The 22,636-nt window shown below is 52.0% G+C and overlaps 1 protein-coding gene across 1 annotated transcript in view; it reads left to right on the top strand.

Annotated features, from left to right (window-relative positions):
- RPL24 (ribosomal protein L24) overlaps positions 1-15,045 on the top strand; it is a 94,789-nt gene extending 79,744 nt beyond the window's left edge. The window contains exons 5-6 of the mRNA XM_069637313.1: positions 4,629-4,692; positions 14,893-15,045. Coding sequence (XP_069493414.1) covers positions 4,629-4,692; positions 14,893-14,973 — 145 coding nt within the window. The 3' untranslated portion in view covers positions 14,974-15,045. The remainder of the gene's footprint in view (positions 1-4,628; positions 4,693-14,892) is intronic.
- Positions 15,046-22,636: the final 7,591 nt, after the last annotated feature.

Below are 22,636 nucleotides of genomic sequence, written 5' to 3'. Positions count from 1 at the left end.
GTGAATGACCATCAGTACAGTACACATCACACTAGGGATAGTATTACAATATGGCCAGTTGACGTCCCCTTTTTGAACTTCAAGTCATGCACCTACCAGTCGGCCTATGCAAAGTATGTGAATCTTGTAATATATGCCGTTCAGTCTCAGGCCAGTGCAATGCATACAGTTTACTCCAATACCTGATAATAGTTACGCAATTGGGAGCCTTAACTTTAAAAGTCCAAGCCTAATTTGAAAGGGGCCTTGTGCCCACATGGTCACTAAGTACCTTCTTAAATTGGGAAAGTTAGGAAGTGTTCCTATGGATGTGACAATTAGTTCAGAATGTAGAAAAAGGGGTTTACAAGGGAGTAAAGTACTTTTTGATGCTTGTTAATCTGCTTAGAATCACATGCTGTGCATATAGTCCGACATCCAGTGGTAACCTACATTGCAACACAATATTTAAGAGCAGAGGGGGGGAGAGGGACGCACCTACTCTATGCCTTTTGAGTATTTAAAACATGCAAGTGCAGAAAGGAGACACGCAGGGGTAAGTGCTGGGAGTCCGGGCTTCGAGTGAGCCATATAAGAGCTCAGAATGTGGAGTGCTACATGGCCTGGGCCGAGGGAGGTATATGTGCAAGCCCTGAGCCGAGGGTGTGCAGATGCCAAGTGCTGTGGATAGACAGGAGCTGGGAAGAATTGGTGTGAGGTCAAGGCCCTGTGTGCGTAAGGGCGAGGACACCGATTCAGCAACTGGAATTAGCTGAGTGGTGGCGGGGGGGCTGAGGAGGAAAAGAGGTCTTGAAGAGCTTCCGGCATTCGAGAAGATCCTTCTCAAGACGCAGGGGAAGGCTATTCCAAAGAAGGGAGCCAGCAGATGGAAAGCAACCCAGCCTCCCTCCCTCAATTTAGCAAAGTGTTCTACATGCATTTGGTGCTAGAGGAGCGTGGTCTAGGGGGAGAGTAGTTGGTAAGTTAAGATAGTGTGGTCCCTGGGGCCCAATAGCCTTGTGGATGTTGCGGAGGGATTTGAATTTAATCCGTGCAGCAACCGGGAGCCGGTGGAGACTTTTGTGCAGGAGATGCGGTCCCTGTGCTCAAGGCCAAGGGTAAGTCTTGCTGCCCTAGTCTGGATAAGCTGGAGGGGTGTCGCAGAGTGGCGGGGAGATTCAGGAGGAGGCTGTTAAAGTAGTCCAGAGCGAACCAGGGTTTGAGTAACATTGAGCTTCTGGGGGAAAGTGAGAAAAGGAAGAGCTGATAGTTGTACTACTAGGAGGGAGAGGAGTGGAAGATGACTCTGGCTTCAAGGTGCAGGGGAGCGTCCAAGGAGGAAGGCCAGAGTGAGGGGCAGAAGGGGTCCCAATGAAGGATCTCAGTTTTACAGGCATGAGGCACACATCATTGGAGGTGCACCAGGACTGGATGGCAGATAGGCCGTCTGGGATGAGGGAGGGTGCAAGAGGGTCAGCAAGGAGTCTGAAGAGTTGTCTGCTTAAGTTCAAGAAGAGGGGGCGATGAGGTGTGCAAGGTAGATGTTAGAGGCCTGGGGGGACACCACAGGTGGAGATGGAAGTAGAAGAGAAGGGGCCCAGTATGACTTGGAAAAAGTGCCAATCTGTGCCTGTTCCGAAATACCAAGTGTATCGTGGAGCCTTTTTTGTATGAGGATGGGATGAATTACTGTCAAATGCAGAGAGATCGAGAAGGATGATGGCTTCAGAGATGCAAGCTTCCCCGGGAAGTGGGGGTGATGGAGATGGGGCTATAGCTGGCAGGGAAGGTAGGGTCAGAGGATGTTTTCCGGAGTGGGCGCACAAGGAAGTGCTTAAGGGGAGAAAGATCCAGTGACCAGAGTGATTGCACAAGTCAGCGAGAGCGGGGGCAAGAGAGCCAATGTTGTCCAGCATGGTCTGGCATGGATTTACATGATCATAAATATTCCCAGTCAGGCTGGGAATCCTCGGGAAAAAGTTTCACTTTTGTTTACAAACTGTCTTTCTCCTATAAAACAATCACTGAGCTGTGGATCATACTGCCCCAGCCAATGACTTCCCTCTTCCTAAGCCCCTCCTCTGGCAGCCATCTTCAGAATTTTACTGTACGTTCAAGTGTTGGGAGTCCTCGTGTTTCGCTCTTGGAGCTTTGTGTTTTTTGTGCTTTTCGTTGCTAGGAACCACCCCCTTTTTTTCCCAGCCCGTGTGCTCTCGTTTATTCATCTGACTAATGGGGATCTGTTTTTCAGCATCTTTCATCACTCCTAGTTTCCAGAAGGCCATCGGGCCTGCACCGCATGCCGCACCGATTGCAGGCCCGATGTCTGAAAAGGACAGGACTTCCCTCTTCAAGCTCTGCACCAGCTGCAGTTTGCAGAATGTTTTCATGGAGGACAAGCATTCCTAGTACCTTTTATTGTCTTCACCTGACGTATAAGGAGGATTGCGAGATCTGTCGTGACTTTACCAAGTGCACTATGAAGAATAGGCACACCAGACTGGCGGTCTGGCACAAGGCCTTTACTCCATGTGGTTCACAGGGGCATGCCTTATCGGATCCAGCCAGTCAGAGTGGGCTCCTAAGTCCTTTGAGGGCGCTCGATCCGTTGGGGCCCAAAGGCAAAGCACTGCAAGTTGGTTGCTGCGCAAGCAGGTCCTGCGACTGCCAGGCCGTGTTAATCCACTCAATCGGCCTCAGTCTCCAGCCATCGCTCCAGTTCTTCGGAGAGTCAACTACCCCGGGGAATCTGTGGGAGAAACCGGAGAGGGTCGGACAACAGGACAAAGGTGTCAGACCTGCACGTGAAGGCCCAGGTGATACAGGCTAAATCGTCCTGTATTGCGCTGGTGGCACTGCCCCTTTGAAGGCAAAAAGGGCTGAAACGGTCCAGGGTACCCCTACGGTGGCTCTTCCTCCCAGGTGGAAGGCTTCAGCCAAACCAGTGGAAAAGACTGACCCCTCAGGACTCAAAAGGGGGGGTGGGGAGGAGTGTAGAACTGCAGGGCACGGATATTCTGACGAGGGGTTCCGTCCTCATCCTGTAAGACGTTAGGATGACAGGAACATTGAGGAGGTGGTTCCCCTGGGGTGTCTGCAGAGATGACCTCATAGGCACTGGACCCAGCAACCATACTCACCAGGCAACTCCCAGAGATCTGTTGCATGATTTGCTTGACACTCCACACGCTAGACCGCGTTACAGAAGATGACCGCACCACTGGAGACGACCCCATTGACATCCGGGCCACCGCCGCCAAAGGAAGAGGCACCCTACACTTCCACTCCAGCCGCTGGTACCCTCCACACCACACCTAGGGATACAGGGACAGACACTATGACGACAACACAGATGGCATCTCTCCGCATCCAAGGGTTTCTCCCCCGGACAAAGCGGGCCCCTTCCACTCCATGGTCACCTGCACATTGGAACTCTTTCAGCTCATGCCGGAGGAGAGTCTGCGGTCACAGCCATCACCAGACTCTGGTCTCGGCTGTATGGAAGAAGTAATCATCCAACCTGTTGTCCTCTGTTCCCCCGGACAACAAGGGGAAGAAGTTGGATGCCATTGGTAGAAGGGTCCTCTACTCAGCGATGACAGTCAAGGTGGTGAACGCTTTAGCTATCCTGGCCAGGTACGACTGGGAGCTGTGGTACAAGCTGTGGCAGCGTTCCTGTCTGGTGTGCCCCTGCTAAACTTCTGCAGGGCTGCTATGTGGAGGTCCATGCATACCTTCACATGATTCTACTGCATCGACAGGGATTCCAGAGGAGTCCAGGGTCTGCCAAGCAGTACTAAGCAACCTGTTTGCTTGAAAGTGAGCTTGCTCCGGGGGTAAGGGTATTTGCTTCTGATGAGCCTTGTCACCTCCCATGGTTGTCTAATGTTTATTCATGAGCATGTGAAGCCATGCCAGGCGCCATACTGGAGAAGGAACCAGTACTTGTAACTATTGTTCTCATGCCACTTTACGTGCTACTAAATGTGGGGATGGCTGCCAAATGAGGGGTTTAGGGAGAGGGCAGTCATTGGCTGGATACAGTATGACCCAGAGCTCAGTGATTGGTTTAGAGGAGAAATAGTTTGTAAGTACTGTTTACCGAGGATTCCCGGCCTGATGACTGGGAATATTCATGAGCATGTGAATCCATGCCTTCTCCATGCTGGAGAACAATAGTTACAGGTAAGTAACATGTTCCTTAATTGTAATGGAAAGTTCTCCCATATATCGCAGGAACATTTCTGTAAGTGGTCTTCAAATGCTCCCATTTGTGACCATGTGTTGACCTAATGTGCTTAAAAATGCACCACACCCCATTGTTCCTGCAAGCCTTCAGTAGTTTCTTTTATTCACCACATTTTGTCTAATGTAAAAGACTTGATATTCTTAAACACTGTTTTCCACTTAATCAATAATTTCCAGGTGGATGACCACAAGGAAGTGTTTGCTTTTAAAAAAAAATTAAATGCTTCTGTGTTTGGACAACTGTTACCTTTAAACACAATTTGCCAATGGCATAGGTAAGAACCATACAATTGGATCAGAAGAACGGGGTAACTTATCAGATATAGAAACTGGAGCAACATCTTTTGCCAGTGGGGTCACTAAAACAGTGAGATTCATTCTTACATGTTTGATTTTTCTAGGGCTGCCAAGGAAGCCAAAAAGGCGAAAGCTGCAACCAAGAAAACTACAACCTCAACTGCAAAGGTAGAGTCTTTTGTTTTAAGGAACCTACTGTTAAATGTTTAATTGAAGCATATTCTTGCTGTTTGTTAAAAATTCAGTGCCATCTGTGACTTAGTAGTGTCTCCAACTATGAAATCTTAGCCAAAGCGACTTTCTTGCATAGGATTGACTATTGTAATTCCCATTTGGCTGATGCTAGCAAAGGTAGCATTCATTAACTTCAAGTAGTGCAGAACAAGGCAGTGCACTTTGTGAGAAATATCCCTTATAGAGCCCATATCTCGGAAGCCAGAAAAGAACTGCACTGACTGCCTGTGGCTGCTAGAATACAGTTCAAAACAGTCTCTCCTTAGCTACATGCCAAGGAGAGCATTGCGGTTTAGTGACACTAACCTTCTCCAGCATGGGGTCTGTCATGGATTCACATGCTCATGAATATTCCTTGTCATCAAGCTGGGAATCCCCTGTAGAAGAAAAGTGTCACTTTCACACATTTATATAACGCTCTATGGGCCCGTAGGCATAAAGGCGCTAACAGAGGTACAAGACAGACAACGAATAAAGATACTTATTTTAATGTAAAAGAGCCCATCTAAAAGGGTAAAAGGATTAAAACCAGCTGGAAATGTATTTCCAAAATAGTGCTGTCCCTTGAGGCGTACTCGAGAGAAGAGGTTTTGAGGTCTTGCTTGAATGTTGTCAGGAGTTTGTTTGCGCAGATGATCTGGAAGTTGGTTCCATAATATGGGAGCTTTATAAGCAAAAGCCCCATTCTACGCCTTCGATGTTTTTGGTCTAAGTTGCTCCAGAAGATTGTACGAACCAGACCTTAATGGTCTGGTGTTTACTTTCTTTGATGTGGCATGGAAGATATGGAGGCATCATTTGAATTCTACACTACGTTATAACCAGGGTTCTAAATTTAATTCTGGACTCTTCTGGCAACCAGTGAAGCCCCCGCTTGGCATCTGAGACAAGTTTGCGCCTTGATAGCCCCACTAAAACTCACAGCCCAGTTCTGAACCTGTTGTAGTGTCTGTATGGCTAGCTTGCAGGTACCTAATAGGCTACAACAATAGTTCAGCTTTGCCCCCCCTCTATTATCGCTCTTGCAATGGTTTCAGCGCTTTTCTGTGATATGAGAGGCCAACAAGTTTAACATAATAAACCGAGGAAGACCCAACCGATAACACATGCGCTTTCATATTGAGTGACTGATCAAGAATGACTCACAATATTTTTTTTTGAAGTGGGCATATAATATCTCCTAGCTTGAAAGAGCTGTAGGCATGATTAAGGACCTTCAGAGAATGTGGTGGGGGGCCAACAATCATTAACTCAGTCTTGGCCCTATTCAGTGCCAAATAATTATTCAGCAGCCAGTTTTCAATCCGGCTAAAGATTCTGTTAACTTCGAGCTCATCCAGTTCATGGGAGCCTGTTAGGTGAACCACACATCGGTGTCATCTGAGTAAGAAAAAAATTACACCCTCCTGCTCCACCATGTAGAAAAGAGGTGCCATAAATAGATTGTAAATACATGGTGAGGTACTAGCCCCCTGTGGAACTCCAAAGAGAACAAGGATTGAATCGGCTTCCGCAATATCAGAGCAGACACTACTGTGCCTGTGTGCTAAAATGACGTGATCCAAGCAGCAGCCTGGTTGGAAAAATTAGCCACTTAAGCCTTGTGTTTAATATGGAATGTTCGATTAAGTCGAAGGCTGCAGACTGATCCAAGGATATGATCAGTGAGAGCCCGCTCTTGTCCATTTTTTAGTAGCCTGGATTTAAGCTCCAGAAGAGTTTTCAGTTCCAAATTTTCTAAAACCTGATTCAGAATGCAATAGAGGATACAGATTCAAGTGTTGAACAATTTGGTAAACCACCCTATCAATTTTTAATAAAAATGCAGTGTTGGAGATGGGGCGAAAATTCAATGGATTATCTCGGCAGCCCTGTAACTTTAGTTTGTTTAAATTCCAATGGCAGTAGCCCCTCAAGTGAGGCGTTAACGAAGTGCAGATTGCTTTAACTATGGATGGAGCACAGATTTGATTATCGTGGATGCACAAGCATCGCCTCTACACTGGTGGTTTCATCTGTCCTATATTTTCAAGTTCCATTTCGGTTATTGGATGAAAGTTTAAAAATAGCGATATCTGAGTTTCTGTTAAATACCTTCGGTGGCGTAATATCCAGAGAGGCGGAATTCATCTTTTTCCCCAACATAGTTGCTCGGATATTATGCAACTTCTTTTGCAGACCGTCTTGGCTAAGTTGACACCAGTCCTTGTCTTTTATTTCCTCTAAGCCCGAGCAGGTGTGATTTCCTGTTCCTTTAATATTGTAAACAATTCTTTGGTATTGGAAACTGCATTACTTATGCAAGTGATGTAAGTTTCTCTTAGCCAGAAGTATATCATTTTTATAGTCCAAGACAGCTTTCTTATATAAGGTTAGTGTAACTGGGTTAAGTTCACGTTTCCAAACATAACTATTTCTTCAAAACCAATTTTTGTTTTCTGTTCTTCAGAGAACCAAGTCTTTTTATTCTTTGCATATCTTTTTTGTCTCTATCAATCCCTGTCCTCTGCCCCAGCCAGTGACGATCCTCTCCCGAAGACCCTCCTATGGCAGCCATATTCAGATTGTTACTGCATGTTTCAGTGTTGGAGTCCTCGGTTTGCTTCGTGAGATAAATCTACTTTTTTTCTGACAGTTCCTATTTTTGCTGTGCTTTTCTCTCCATCTGACGACAGTGGGGATCTGTTTGTGAATTTCAGCATCCCTTAAGGGTGGGGGTCATTTAGTTACCAGCACGCCATCGGGCCTACTCTGCACCTCCGATGGAGGAGAAGGAAGGTCGCTTTTAAGGCCCTTCATCTGATTCGGGCTACAGAACATGTTTGTAGAGGATGAACACCTCCATGCCTGTCTTCACCCGGACCACAAGGAGGGAGAGTGCAAGATCTGTCTCAGCTTCTCCAAGAAAATTATGAACACTGGCGATGTGGCTAAACGCCAAGGCCTCTGCCCTGTCCCCAGAGCATGGTCATGCCTCACCCAGGACTGCTTGATCCTAGGAGGGTGGGGCTTTTAAGTCCTTTGAGGGTGTTCCATCCGTGGGGGCCCAAGGCAGGCACCGGAACCCTGATGCCTTGGGGTCGCTGTGTAAGCTTGTCCCGCGATGGGCAGGGTGCGGTTAACAACGCAGGCTCCATCGCCAGCGAGCTCCTCATCAAAAGGAAATAGCCCAACCCGGCTAAGCAGCCGGAGAGGCCAAGGACGGAGGAGAAGGTGGCCGACCTGCCCAAGATGGCCATGGTGGCGCAGGAGAGAAGTCTTCGTCAACGATTGAGCGGGTGGCAGCTTCTCTCGAAGACCAAAGGGACTGACCCCATGAAGGTCACACCTACTGCGACAAAGGTGTCCCTACCTCCTAGGTGGGAAGCCTCCTCTGTGGCAAAGCCTGCTGGCATACTGGAGAAGATGCGATCTCTGAGCCTGGCTCAGAACCTTCGGGACCTGTTTTTTGGATTCTTCAACGCCCCTCAAGGGTGAATTTTGTTGCGTTTCTTTGTGGAGGCTTCAGAAGATTCTTTAGGCCTAACCCGAGTGGACCAAGGATGCAAATGCCCCCCCCCCCCCCACACCCCATTCAGGATTTGCTCTGACCGCAGCTTGTGGAATGTCTTTTTCTCCAGCGTGGGGTCTGGCATGGATTCACATGCTCATGAATATTCACCGTTGGGCTGGGAATCCTCGGTAAAGAAAAATCGCTGTCTTTCCCCTAATAACCAATCACTGGTCTCTGGGTCATACTGCCCCAGACAATGACTACCCTCTACCTAAGCCCCTCCTCTGGCAGCCATCTTCAGATTTTTTCCACACCTTCAAGTGTTGGGAGTCTTCGGGCTATAGCTCTCGAGCTTCTACTGCGTATTGGTGTTTTTTCAGAGAATTTTTCTCCATTTTTTTTGTTGGTCAATTGAGCCTCAAGCTCCACTGATTCATCATCCGATTGATGGGGACCCGTTTTCGGAAACTTCTATGCCCTCACTTCACTTGGAGGATTCCAGAAGATCCTTGAGGCCTACACCGCATGGACATGGCCGAAGACCAAGGAGACTCGCCACCGATGTGGACTACAGAACGTCTTCAAGGAGGATGGGCACTCCAGTGCCTTAACTGCCTACACTCAGACAAATAGCACGTGAAGGAGGCCTGTGCGTTCTGCAACGACATGTCCTCCCGCACCATGAAGGACCGTCACAAACTGCTCGCTGAGTGGCTGGAGACAAGGAACCCGGTGGCAGGTGAGCCCCGGCAATGTACGTCTCCCCTAGAGAAAATCTGAGCGGTCTTCTGAGATCTTTGAGGGCGCTCTGGCGACAGGGGCCAAGCAAAAGGCAAAGCACTGAGTCCGCAGGCACCATGAGCGCCGTGGGTACAGGCTCCTTGGCAGCCAGCCTGGGCGCAGCTTCGCCAACACAATAAACCGCAAGCCAATGCTCCGTTTCAGCAAAGTGAAGGAAGTCTGAGCAACCAGGTAAGCTTCGGGAGAAGGCCCGATCGTCTGACGGAGAAAGCCAATGGGATCGAGGTGCTGTACCCGCCCCCCCCCCCCCCCGGTGAGACACTCCTAAGGTCGTGTTGGCCCAAGTTCACCAGGCCAAAACGTCTATTGAGGGAGTGGTGCCATCCCTGTTGGATGCGGGTTCCCAGGAGGCATCCACCAAAATGAGTTTCTCTGCCTGCCCAGAGAGAATCATCATTTGTGCGCATTGTAAAGACGCCGCCCATCTCCCCGAGACCGTCGCCCATGGCCAAGAAGGGTGGGGAGGTGTAGTGGACTAGCTAGACTTGGATCTCTTCTGAGGAGCTTTCGGGCCTGACAGTGCCTGAGAAGGGCGTCGAGGCCAGGCCCTACGGGGAAGACACCGACGAGGGGGATGGGGAGAGTGACGAGGGAACTGAAGAGGAACGGCAGCACGGGGAGGATCCAGACTCCAGGCCACTCCCATCGCAACCGGAAGACCACCTACAAGCTCTGCACATCCTGTGCACGGAGATGAGGACAAGGCTGCCCATGCCGACTGGCGATCCGGTGCCTGGACCATTGGAGGAGCCACCAGTTAAGAGGAGACCTCCTCGTCCGAAAGACCAGCGGTTGGCGGCCCATTTTAGATCGCTGCCTTAACAAATACATAAATCCCAGAAGTTCCGGATGTCACCCTTCAGCACGTGCTGGGACAGCTGGAGGAAGGAGAGTTCCTGTTGTCGCGGGTTCTGGAAGATGCTTACTTCCACATCCCCATACACAAGGGGCATTGACAGTTTCTGCGCTTCGTGTTACAAGGTGGCACTACCAATTCAAGGCCCTTCCCTTCAGTCTGAAGTCGGCCCCAAGGGTCTTCACCAAGTGCCTGGCGGCGCGACTGCGCCTGCAGGGATCCACGTCTACCCCTATCTGGATGATTGGCTCGTCCGGGCGAAGTCAAGGGAACTTGCCGTCGCACTCGCAGCTAGGACTGTCCGCCTGCTCACGGAACTGGGGTTCTCGATAAACTATATGAAGTCCTACTTGGAGCCATTCCAGGACGCTCTGCTCGATTCCTGGGAGCCGGACTCCACACGGTGGTGCGCTGAGCTTCACCGTTGGAGGACAGGATAAAGGACTTCCTGGGCAAGGTACAACGGTTGTTGACATGGAAGTTGCCAGGGTGAGGTCCATCAAGTCCCTGCTCGGCATGTTGTCATGCATCTACCTCGTTCGGCTGTGCAGGCTGCAGAGGCGGCCACTGCAAGAGTTTGATACCCGGTGGATGCAAGTGGCAGGAAGCTTGGAGGACAAGATCGCCCTCAACAAGACATTCTGTCGAGCCATTCAGTGGTGCGGTGTCCACGTACATCTCGCGGCGGGCACGGACTTTCAAACCCCAGCGCATCAGGAGACCGACGGTGGATGCCTCCTTGGAGGGATGGGGCGCACATACCAGAAATCTCCACGCAAGAAGTCTGTGGCTCCCAGAGGAGCGATCGTAGCACATCAACGTTCTGGAGCTCCGAGCTGTGTCTTGGGCCCTCAAGTCTCCTGTGTTTCAAGGGCAAGGTGGTGCAGGTCTTCACCGACAACACCACCACAATGTTCTACATTTGGAAACAGGGGGGCACCAGCCCTCTCCAAGAAAGCGCAGGACCTTTGGCACTGGGCCATCGCCCAGAAGATGTTCCTGGTACACTTTGATCTAGCAGGAGTGAAGAACCCTGTCGCAGACTCACTCCGCAGGGAGTTGCTCTCCTGCCATAAGTGGGAACTTCGGCAAGATCAGGTGGACCTACTGTTTCGATGATGGGGCAATCATCAGATCGATCAGTTTGTGACGGCGAAGAACACCAGTGCTGCAGGTTCTTCAGCAGGTTTTCCCACCCGGGGGAGCATGGGGGATGCGTTTTCATTCCCCCGGGGCGGCCAGTTTCTCTATGCGTTCCCACCGTTGCTTCTGCGACCAGTCAACGGTCCCGGTGCAGGATGATCCTCATCACACCAGCGTGGCTGAGGCAGATTTGGTACCCGGACCTTCTGGACATGTCAGCATCCCATCCAGTCAAGCTTCCGGCAGAAGCAGATCTTCTCGGCAGGGAAGGAGGTGAAATTCTGCATCGGGACCTGGGGTGGCTAAACCTGCAGGCCTGGCTCCTCCAGCGCTAGAGTTAAGAGGATACGAGATCCCGGCGGACTGCAGGCAGGTACTTGCCAAGGCTTGGGCTTCGACTCTTAAGTGCTACGGACACAAATGGAAGAGGTCCACTGTCTGGTGCAGTGCACAGAAGATAAACCCTCTATGGATTACAGCCCTCAAGTGCTCCCGTATTTGCCGTCGCTGGCCAAGGTGGGGCTAGCACACGCTTCTATCAAGATCCATTTGGTGGCTATCTCCTGCTACACCAGAACTCCAGGGTGTTCGTCACTGGTCGCATCGCCTGGTTAAGGAGTTCATGAAAGGACTTTTCCGCTCGTTCCTGCCGGTGAAGGCTCCTGCCCCAGTGTGGGAGCTCAATGTGTTGCTGACTAGGCTCATGGGTCCCCCGTTCAAGCCTCTGCTTTCGGCGCCTCTGAAATTCCTATCCTGGAAGACTGCGTTTCTGGTGGCCCTCACCTCCGCACGAGTGGGAGAGATCCAGGCCCTCTCCTGTAAGCCACCGTACTCGACGTTCCGCAGAACGAGGGTCGTGCTGAGGACGCACCCCGCTTTCATGCCCAAGGTGCCGTCTGACTTCCATCTCAACAAGCCCTTGGTGTTACTCTTCTTGTCGCTGGCTGAGAGGACTTTGCACTTGCTAAATGTGGCTAGAGCGCTCAAGTTCTACGTGGACTGCAGTTTTCGGAAGACATCACAGCGGTCTGAACTTTGGACCTGTTAACCAAGGGAAGGCCCTCTACAAGGCTTCAATTTCCAGGTGGCTTTCCGACTGCATCATGCACTGTCATCGGTTGGCAAACCGACCGTTGCCTGGCCCTCCGAGCCCATTCAACCAGTACAATTGCTGCAACTGCGGCGTTCCTGTCTGGTGTGCCCCTGCCTTGGCCAAGCAGTGCTGCGCAACCTGTTGCTTGAAGGTGAGCCTGGTGAGCAGGTAAGAGATGTTTAATGTTGCGTTGTGGAAATGCTTAATGTTGAGCCTTGCCACCTCCCGTGGTTGCATGTTTACTGCTATGTATTCTTTTATTGATGAGCATGTGAATCCATGCCAGACCCCATGCTGGAGAAGGAACAAGTTACTTACCTGTAACTGTTCTCCAGCATGGGTCTGGCATGGATTTACATGCGAACCCTCCCGCCTACCCCTCTGCGGCTCTTCTCTTGGTCCTACTGCCACTTTACGTGCTACCCAATCTGAAGATGGCTGCCAGAGGGGCTTGGGTAGAGGGCAGTCATTGGCTCGGGGCAGTATGACCCAGAGACCAGTGATTGTTTCTGAACTTTCTTTCCCCTAATAACCAAACAATTTCCCACCCTGACGGAATATTCATGAGCATGTGAATCCATGCCAGACCCATGCTGGAGAGTTAAGTTAGAACAGTTACAGGTAAGTAACTCGTTCCATATAAATCTGTTAGAGCCATTAGCAGTGTTCAAGGCACTAATAGCCTTTCAGACTCAACTACAAGGAAAGACAGTTCTGGTCCTGACACAGCACCACAGCCATATACTACCAAGGGGGCACACACTCCAGGGCTAACCAAGCTGTCCCAAAACATTTGGATGTGGGCTCTCAAACACAAGTTTCTGTTGTCCCAACACGTTCCAGGAGAACGCAGTCTTCTGGCAGATGTGCTCAGCAGAGATTTCCCACTGCCCTTCGAATACAAATGGCATCTACACAAAGACATAGTCTTCAACGTCTTTGCAGAATGGGGCTTCCCAGAGATTGGTCTGTCTGCTACTCAGGAGAACGCTCAGTGCAGGACTACACTTAAAAGTATCCCCAGAACCGCTCCAAGGGGAACCGACTCTTGATAGCATGGTCAGGGAAATGTCTACGCTCCAGCCCCCCCCCACCCCTCCCATCCGCTCCTCCTCCCCTGATCTACAAGATAGTGCACAAGATGCACCAGGAACCAGTTACCATGAGACTGGTGGGCCCCCATGTGGTCATCTGCTGGAAATGTCAGGACTAGTCAATTCCCTAAAGGTTCATCTTGCTGCTCCCTCAGACTACCATGTCACAACAAAGTGTCATGATGGAAAATACCAGTTATTAAGGCCTTTATGGAAGTGGTTAAGAGAATCCACCCCCCCATTTCTCACCCAGCTCCTGGATGGGATCTAAATGTGGTATGTTCTACCTGGAAAGAACGAAACCACTGAGGAACGACGGCAGCTGGCAGAGAAAGGGAATCCCGTCTCTAAATCGGCTATCTCAAGGTGTATTGTCAAATGCATCACACTGTTACTCTTGCTAAGAGAACTGCCTTTCAAGCCTAGAGCACACTACTCGGGGCACTGGGGCTTTCATGGCAGATTAACAAGCATCAGAAGACCTCCATTGCTCACCGTAATAGCATTTCTGATTGTATGTGCTTAGATTCACATGCGCCCTCCTTGCCTCCCCGCTCGGGGTGGAAGGAACATGGACATCTTACTACTTTCTCTCTTCATGTACTCAGAATAGCCTTGGGCTTCCCTCATAGCAGAAAAAATACAATCGGAGGGACCTCAGCGTGTGAGGGATTTAGGGTACATTACAGGATAGGGATAGTGTTAAACACGCCTATGCCGACGTCCCCTTTCGGTCCCCGAAAGACGAGATGCAATACTCTGCGGTTACCACTGGATGTCGGAACATATGCACTGCATGTTAATCTAAGCAGATGGAATCGGAAATGCTATTACAGTGAGTAATGCATGTCTTCTCCAGCATGGAGTCACATGCAAACACTCCATCCTACCCCCCCCCCCTGTGGCTGCTCTTGGTCATACTGCCACTTATCAAATCTGACCGATGGCTGCCAAAGGAGGGGCTTAGGGAGAGGACTGTCATTGGCTGGGGGCAGTATGACCCAGGGGAACAGTGATTGGGTTAGAGGAGAAAGACGGTTTGAAAGTGAAACTGTTTCTTTTTTGAGGATGTCTGGCCTGATGACGGAATATTCATGAGCATGTGAATCAATGCTGGACAATGATAGTAACTTGTGCCTTCTATGGTGCTACATGTGGTTCCAAACATCAGCTTAGCTCTGGGTGAAAGCATGGAGACAAGCACCAATCTGTTCTACTTTTATAGGGAGTATTTTTACTCACTTTTATGAGTATTGGGGATTTTCAGGGAGTAAAAGTAGCTGATACGGGCTGTGTTGCCCATCACCACATGGCGAATACCAACAAATGCTTGCGTTCCATGAACGATGTCCCTGAATTGAAGCTGCCAACATCACAGCTCTTGCACCCCTGCCGATCTGCCACCACACATGTGGCAACAGTCCGATGTATACGAATGTATAACCGAATTAGATAACAAGCAATGTCTGAAGGTGTTTGAAAGAGGTCTGGTTCTAGCCACTACAAGGCTTGCTATGATACTGGTTCAAGGTAAGTAACTGACTTTTAACTACTAACGCATGGCATGTAAAGTATTACGATACAATTGGACTTTGATTTTTCCATGCTGATCCTTTTCTATCGTAGATTGAATGTTAATATTTTTGTCTTTTAGGCTCCTTCAAAGTCTGCACCCAAACAAAAGTTTGCCAAGCCTATGAAGACTCAAGCTCCTCGTGTTGGTGGAAAACGCTAAATGGCTTCTGTTTTTCAAAAATAAAGTTCTGAAACTGCTATTTTACAGTAAATAAAACAGTTGCTGGGCTGACACTTTTTCCACCATATCATTAAACTGCTCTACCTGTAATGTGTCATTTATAATGGGACTGTACACAAGTGTTTCTAGATGCAACAAGGGAAGACAGATGGACAAAACAAACTTATCTTCCTAGGCCATGTGTCATTCAGATTGTGGTAGGGTGCCAGGGGGAGTTTAATGGTAATGCAGTATATAATTCTTCGATAGTATTTCCTGTCGGGTCCCTGTGATCGATAATGGTGGTAGGGCTTTGCATTTTAAGTGGTGCTACATTGGGGTAAACGGTGCATGTAGCAATGTGTTGGGTTTCCCTTGTTATGTTATTTGGCATTTATATACTGTCCTATATCAATGGGATGATCTCAAAGCGCTTGTCTGTTGAATGCCCTTGGTGACTGTAGTCTTGGCAGGATACTGGATGTAGGTCAGGATATATCTTGCAGTAAAATAGCCCTACTGAGGCTGACTGGAATCATTAGAAAGAGGGCAGGCCTTGACCTTGGGTGTGGTAGGGTGTAATTATGCTGGGCCCTTTGTCCAACAGCGAGCCAGTGGAGAGTGCAGAGAATGGGGGAGATGTGATCTTGGTGTCCCAGTGCAAGGAGTCTGGCAGCAGCGTTTGAGTTTGGTATGCTGGTGTACCCGGATATGTTGAGATTGGACTATACCAAATCCTTAACAGTGGACATAATAGTGGTTAGTATGTTGGTCGGCTTAGGAGCTTGTTAGGGTAGTGACAGGATTTTGATACATTATTAATTTGATGGGAGAGGGTTAAATGTTAAAGGGATTTGCACCGTCACCAACAGAGTTGGTCCCGAGGTGCTCTGGCGGATCGGCAAACGAGAAGGTGGGATGGTTAGTAAGGCTAAGGGGGAGTAGGATAGTGAGATGGATGGTGTGCTGTTGGCAGCTTGAAATCGGTATACACTGTGTGCTGAGCTTTGGTGCTAGTATTGGATTGATGGCCGTCATCGTGTGCTGTTGGTGCGGCTTGTGTTGCAGTGTGATAAAGTGCATGCGGCTTGCAGTGCAAGAGGTGGTTGTGTTTTTGAGTGAGTTAAGTATGTAGAGTTTGACGTTGGTGGGTTATATGGGTAAGTAATCTTCACAGTATGCTTAAGTGTGGATTTCACGGTCCTTCAAGGGGTGGGGGGGGCACTGGTCTCTCAATACCCTTAGTTTCAGCATACAATGGACAGGTGTGTACCACACCTGTGTTCGAGTGCCCCTCTCTGGAGAGGTCTGGATTTCACGATAAACTTACATGCCATACAGCATGCAAAGATGAAGGCTATCCCTAGGTACGACATTCCTGCATAGTGTGTGAAAGGTCTAGGCTTGACTGTGGGTGGGCTTCAGCACATAACTGGCAGACGGGGGCACATCTGAATTTGGGAGTCCTCACTAATGGGGAGTGGGACATTCAACATTCCATCCAGTGCTGCACATGTCATTCATAACTCTAGATGTGTCACTTGTCAACCCACTCCATGCAGGTGTGGCACCTGCCATCCAACATCCAATTGAGATGCATCGTAAGCCAGCATCCCCATCCAGACACGGCAGATGCCACCATTCATATTTCCCAGCGTTGCTTATGAGTTTCCACAGCTATGACCAGGTCTTCAGTCTTGACTGTCCTCCTTCATGCGTATCTCTCGTGCTGTATGATGAGTCGTGGAATGCGTTCCCTAAGCTCTGTATTTGATTGCATGCTGAGAGCTGGGATTGTTTCCTAAATTCATTGGTTTAGCAGTGTGTTCATGTGGGTGATCTTTAACTACACGTTGACGAGCCAGGATAGTTTCCTGAATAGTAGGTGTTTTCTTGTGTTGTCTCCTTTGGTAAGTTATTCCAAGTTTTCGTAGCCTGGGGAGAGAAAGAGGATCCTCCAGTTTTCTTTTGTTGTAGAGTTGTGGTTCCAAGTGAATGTCATTGCTTGAGCTGAACCTTCTTGTTGGCTGATAAAGGTGTACTTTATTCCTGAGGCATTTGGCACCTTGGCTGTGTGTTGCTCTGTGCGTGATGCACTTTGATTTGAATTTTATTTGTTGTCTTATTGGTAGGCAGTGTTTTAATGCCAGTGTGATGTGTTCTCTTTGGGGTCGTTTGGGAAGGCGTCTGGCTACTGCATTTTGTATGCATTGTAGTTTTTGTAGTCGTAGAAGCTGTTGGTGTAATCCACTCCGGACATGACGAGAGCTATGATAAGTATTTTGTTGGTGAATGGTATGATCCTTTCTCCAGCATGGGGTCTGGCATGGATTCACATGCTCATGAATATTCCCCGTCGTCAGGCTGGGAATCCTCGGTAAAGAAAAAACCAGTATCAGTTTCGTTTCTGATCTGTCTTTCGTAGTAATAACCAATCACTGGTCTCTGCGTCATACTGACCACAGCCAATGACTGCCCTCTACCTAAGCACCGCCTCTGGCAGCCATCTTCAGATTTTTACCGCACGTTCATGTGTTGGGATCCTCGTGCTATTGCTCTCGAGCGTTAGTGCTATTTTTTCGCGCTTTTTCACAAAAACTTCGATTCTTTCGGTCAAAAGAGCCTCAAGCTCCACCGATCCTACATCCGATCAACGGGGACCCGTGTCGGATTCATCTGTGCCCCTCAAGGGTGAAGATTTCGTCGAGCTACACTTCGGAGGACTCCAGAAGCTTCTCAGGCCCGGTCTCGGATATGGCCCAGGAGAAGGGAAGCTCGACGCCCGGAAAGCTGTTCAGGGCCTGCCCTGGATGCCAGCTGCAGAACGTCTTCAAGGAGGACGAACACTCTTTCTGCCTTTACTGCCTTCATGGGGACAAGACGCACGTGGAGAAGGACTGTGCGTTTTGCGGCAACATGTCGGAACGGACCATGAAGGACCGCCATCAACGTCTCGCCAGCTGGCTGGAGGGTAAGAGCCCGTCTGGCGAGAAGAGGAAGAAATCTGAGCGGTCTTCTAAGACCTTTGAGGGCGCCCCGGCGACGGGGGCCCAACATAAGGCCAAGCACCGCGAGTCCGCTGGCACCGGGAGCGCCGAACGGTCGGGCTCTACGGGCGCCAGGCAGGGCGCACCCTCCCCGGCACCATCAACCACGAGCCAACGCTCTGGGTCGGGTAAGAGGAAGGCCGAGCACCCGGCGAAGCTCCTGGAGAGACCCCGGTCGAGCTCTAAGGCAGAGGAGGAGCGTGGCAGTGCCCCCTCCCTCAAGGATAAGGCGGTGAGCGCACCTAAGGTGGTGAAGGCCTTGATCCATTCGACCAAGCCCTCTATCGAAACGGTCGCGGCGGCCCTGGCCCAGCCTGTGGAGGCTGCACCAGTGGTGGCGGCCTCGGGGCCCAGAATCTCCCTGCCTCCTCGGAGGGAGTCTTCTTTCGTGCCCATCGATAGGACCCCCGTGAAACCCTCCGTGGGGAAGAAGGGGGGGCAGGGCGTCGTCGTAGATTCGGCCTCAACCTCAGAAGAGGAACTGATCGAGGTCTTAAGCCACGGCCTAGGCGTGGAACAAGACCAGCCCGTCGGAATGGGCCCCGACGCAGGTGACGACGACGACATCGTCGAGGATACCGACGGGGTCCCTGCTCGCCCGTCGGATTCCCCTCTGCCAGCGCCGCAAGACAACTCAGCGGCCATTTTGTTGGCTATACAGTCCTTATGCTCCGAGATAAGGACGAGACTACCGTTACCGACGGAGGAACCTCTCCCGTCGGGGGATCCAGAACCGGGACCTTCTGGTGTTCCCCCTACCAAGAAAAGAAGGATTCATCCACCGCCTCCTTTTCAACCGTCGCGCCCCGTCCAGCCCTCCTCCCCGTCCACCCGAGGGGATGATACGGGGACTGACACGGCAGCGACGGGTACGGACGACGAGGCATACGACGAGGATTTTCCGTCGTCGCCTCCCACCAGGGCTTCTCCGCCCGACGAGATTGGATCGTTCCACTCAATGATCGCCAGGGCATCCGAGCTTTTCCAACTCTGCCCTGAGGAGAAGAAAAAGGAAGGCTTCCTTTACCAACGGCGCGAGACCAAGAGGAAGACGGTCCTCGCAGTGCCTCTGTTGGACGACATTTGGGATGAGGGCCTTTCCCTCCTCAAGAACCCTTCCACGACGCCAGCGAAAAGAGACCGGTACGAGAAAAAGTACCGGGTCCCGGACTCGGCCCCCCTATGCCTCCGGGCGCAGCCTACCCCGGACTCCGTCGTCTCCGCGGCAGCCAGGAAGAAAGCGGGGGGGGTGCGGCCTCCACGTCGACTTCCCCGCCGGACGGCGAGGGAAAGAAATTGGATGCCATGGGACGCAGAGTCATCTCGTCGGCGGCGACGACGATTAAAGCGGCCAACGCCTTGGCTATCGTGGCCCGCTACGACAGGGAACTCTGGTACAAGATAGCTCCCCTGCTGGATTTTCTGCCGGACGACAAGAGGGCGGAGGCCCTTGAGATCCTGCAGGAAGGTGAGGTGGCCTCGGACCACGCCATCACCGTGGCGACGGACATCGCCGACACTGGGTTCCGCCAGATGGGCAACGGCGTTTGCCTTCGACGTCGCGGATGGCTCAAGGCTACGGACTTTCGGCAGGACGTCCAGACCAGGGTCCTGGACATGCCCTTCGACGGGAACAACCTGTTTGGGAAGACAGTGGACGATTCCCTTCAGGCCATCAAGGCGGATACTGAGACGGCCCGGGCCCTTGGAGTACTGCAGCAACGGCGGACGCCCTTTCGGAGCGGCGGAGGCAAGGGCGCCTCCAAAGGTTCCGGCGGCGGTTTCGCTTCCTACCGTCAAGCGGCCCGCTCGTCGTCGCAAGAGGCCTACAGAGGACGAGGCAAGTCTGGCGGACCCCGCCGTCGTCGCCAAGGAGGCCAAGGCGGCAAGGCCGCGTCCAAGCAGGATTGAACCGGCCGTGGGGTCGGGCCCCCACCGAAGCACCCCGGTGGGAGGCCGGCTGGCGGGCTTCGTCAGCGTGTGGGAGTCCATCTCCACCGACCGTTGGGTGCTGGACGCCCTGGCCCGGGGCCACGCGCTCGAGTTTCAAAGAAGGTGCCCGCGCGTCCCCCCCGTGGCCAGGAAAGAACTTCACGTCCCTCAACTTCTCCTGGAGGTAAAGGCGATGCTCAGAAAGGGCGCCATCGAACTCGTCCCAAAGAGGCTTCGGGGCTCCGGAGTCTACTCGCGTTACTTCCTCGTGAAGAAGAAGACGGGAGGATGGCGCCCCATCCTGGACCTGCGACGCCTGAACAAGTTCATCAAGGCGCAGAAGTTCCGGATGGTCACCCTCCAGCACGTCCTGGGTCAGCTGGAGGAAGGAGACTTCCTATCGTCGTTGGATTTGGAGGATGCCTACTTCCACATTCCCATCCTAAAGGGGCACCGAAAATTCCTCAGATTCGTGGTCCAAGGGCGTCATTACCAGTTCAAAGCCCTTCCCTTCGGACTGCGGTCGGCACCCAGGGTTTTCACCAAGTGCCTCGCACCGGTGGCGGCGCAGCTGCGCCGCGAGGGGATTCACGTCTACCCCTACCTGGACGACTGGCTCATCCGCGCCACGACGAGGGAGCTCGCCGTGGTCCACACGGCAAGGACCGTCCAACTCCTCACGGACCTGGGATTCTCCGTGAACTACGCCAAATCCCACCTGGTGCCCGCGCAAGTCGCACTGTTTCTGGGAGCGAGGCTCGACACAGTGTCCCTTCTGGCCTCCCCGTCGGAGGAGAGGACCAGGACCATCCTGGGCAAGGTGCAACGGATGTTGGTGGCCGACGCGGCCAAGGTGAGGTCCATCAAGTCCCTCCTCGGGATGATGTCTTCCTGCATCTACCTCATTCCCATGTGCAGGCTCCGGATGCGCCCGTTGCAAGAGTTCCTGGATGCGCGCTGGATCCAGACGACGGGCAGCTTCGAGGAAAGGATCAAGCTCGACGAGAGTTTCCGACGAGCGATACGGTGGTGGGGCACCCGCGCGCATCTGACGGCGGGCATGGACTTCCAGACCCCAGCCCACCAGGTGACTGTGACCACGGATGCCTCCCTAGAAGGGTGGGGAGCGCACACCGAAAATCTGCACGCAAGGGGACTCTGGCTCCCGACGGAGAAGTCCCTGCATATCAACGTCCTGGAGCTCCGTGCAGTGTTTTGGGCCCTCAGGTCCTTCCTTCCGTCCCTCAAGGGCAAGGTGGTGAGGATCTTCACCGACAACACCACCACCATGTTTTACATCAGGAAACAGGGCGGAACCAGGTCCCCAGCGCTGTCCAAGGAGGCGCAGGACCTGTGGCATTGGGCCGTCGCCCAAGGGATTCTTCTGGTGCCGTTTCATCTGGCAGGGATAAAAAACACCATCGCCGACTCACTCAGCAGGGAGCTGCGCTCGTGCCACGAGTGGGAACTACGGCAGGATCTGGTGGATCGCCTCTTCCGACGGTGGGGCACACCCCAGATCGACCTGTTCGCGACGGCGACGAACACCAAGTGCCGGAGGTTCGCCAGCAGGTTTCCCCAGACGAGGAGCATGGGCGATGCTTTCTCGTTCCCCTGGGAGGGCCTGTTCCTCTACGCGTTCCCTCCCTTGCCTCTGCTAATCCGGCTCGTCAACCAGCTCAAGAGGTCACGGTGCAGGATGATCCTCGTCGCACCTGCGTGGCCGAGGCAGATATGGTTCCCGGACCTTCTGGACTTGTCGGCGTCCCCGCCAATCAAGCTGCCGGCGGACGCGAATCTACTCTCCAGGGAAGGAGGCGCCATCCTCCACCACGACCCGAAGTCGCTGAACTTGCAGGCCTGGCTCCTGCAGCGCTAGAGTTTGGAGGATACGACATACCGGCCGATTGCAGAGAGGTTCTTGCAAAGGCCAGGGCGTCCTCGACTCTTAAATGCTACGGACACAAATGGAAGAGGTTTTCTGTCTGGTGCCACGCACAGAAGATTAACCCTCTACGGATTACGGCTCCCCAAGTGCTGCCGTACCTGCTGACGCTGGCCAAAGCTGGTCTGGCACACGCGTCCATCAAGATTCATCTTGCTGCGATCTCCCGATACACCAGAACCACGGGCCGGACGTCCTTGTGGTCTCATCGTCTGGTGAAAGAGTTCATGAAGGGACTGTTCAGATCGTTCCCGCCGGTGAAGGCTCCGGCCCCGGCGTGGGAGCTCAACGTGGTGCTGACCAAACTCATGGGACCTCCGTTCGAGCCTCTGCACTCGGCCCCGTTGAAGTTTCTATCGTGGAAAACAGCTTTTCTCGTGGCCATCACCTCCGCACGACGAGTGGGAGAGATCCAGGCCCTTTCCTGCAAGGCCCCGTACTTGACTTTCCACGACACGAGGGTAGTGCTCAGGACGCACCCCTCCTTCATGCCCAAGGTACCGTCGGACTTTCATCTCAACGAACCCTTGGTGTTACCTGTGTTCTTCCCGTCGCCTTCGTCGCCGGCTGAGAGGACTTTGCACTCGCTGGATGTAGCTAGAGCGCTGAAGTTCTACGTGGACCGCACGAAAGGTTTTCGGAAGACGTCACAACTCTTTGTGAACTTTGGACCTGTCAATCAGGGGAAGGCTCTCTCGAAGGCTTCCATCTCCAGATGGCTCTCCGGCTGTATCATGTA

This window comes from Ambystoma mexicanum, chromosome 7p, assembly GCF_040938575.1.
Source record: "Ambystoma mexicanum isolate Mex_15411 chromosome 7p, UKY_AmexF1_1, whole genome shotgun sequence".
Taxonomy (NCBI): Eukaryota; Metazoa; Chordata; class Amphibia; order Caudata; family Ambystomatidae; genus Ambystoma; species Ambystoma mexicanum.
This window is presented reverse-complemented; position numbering and strand designations above follow the sequence as displayed.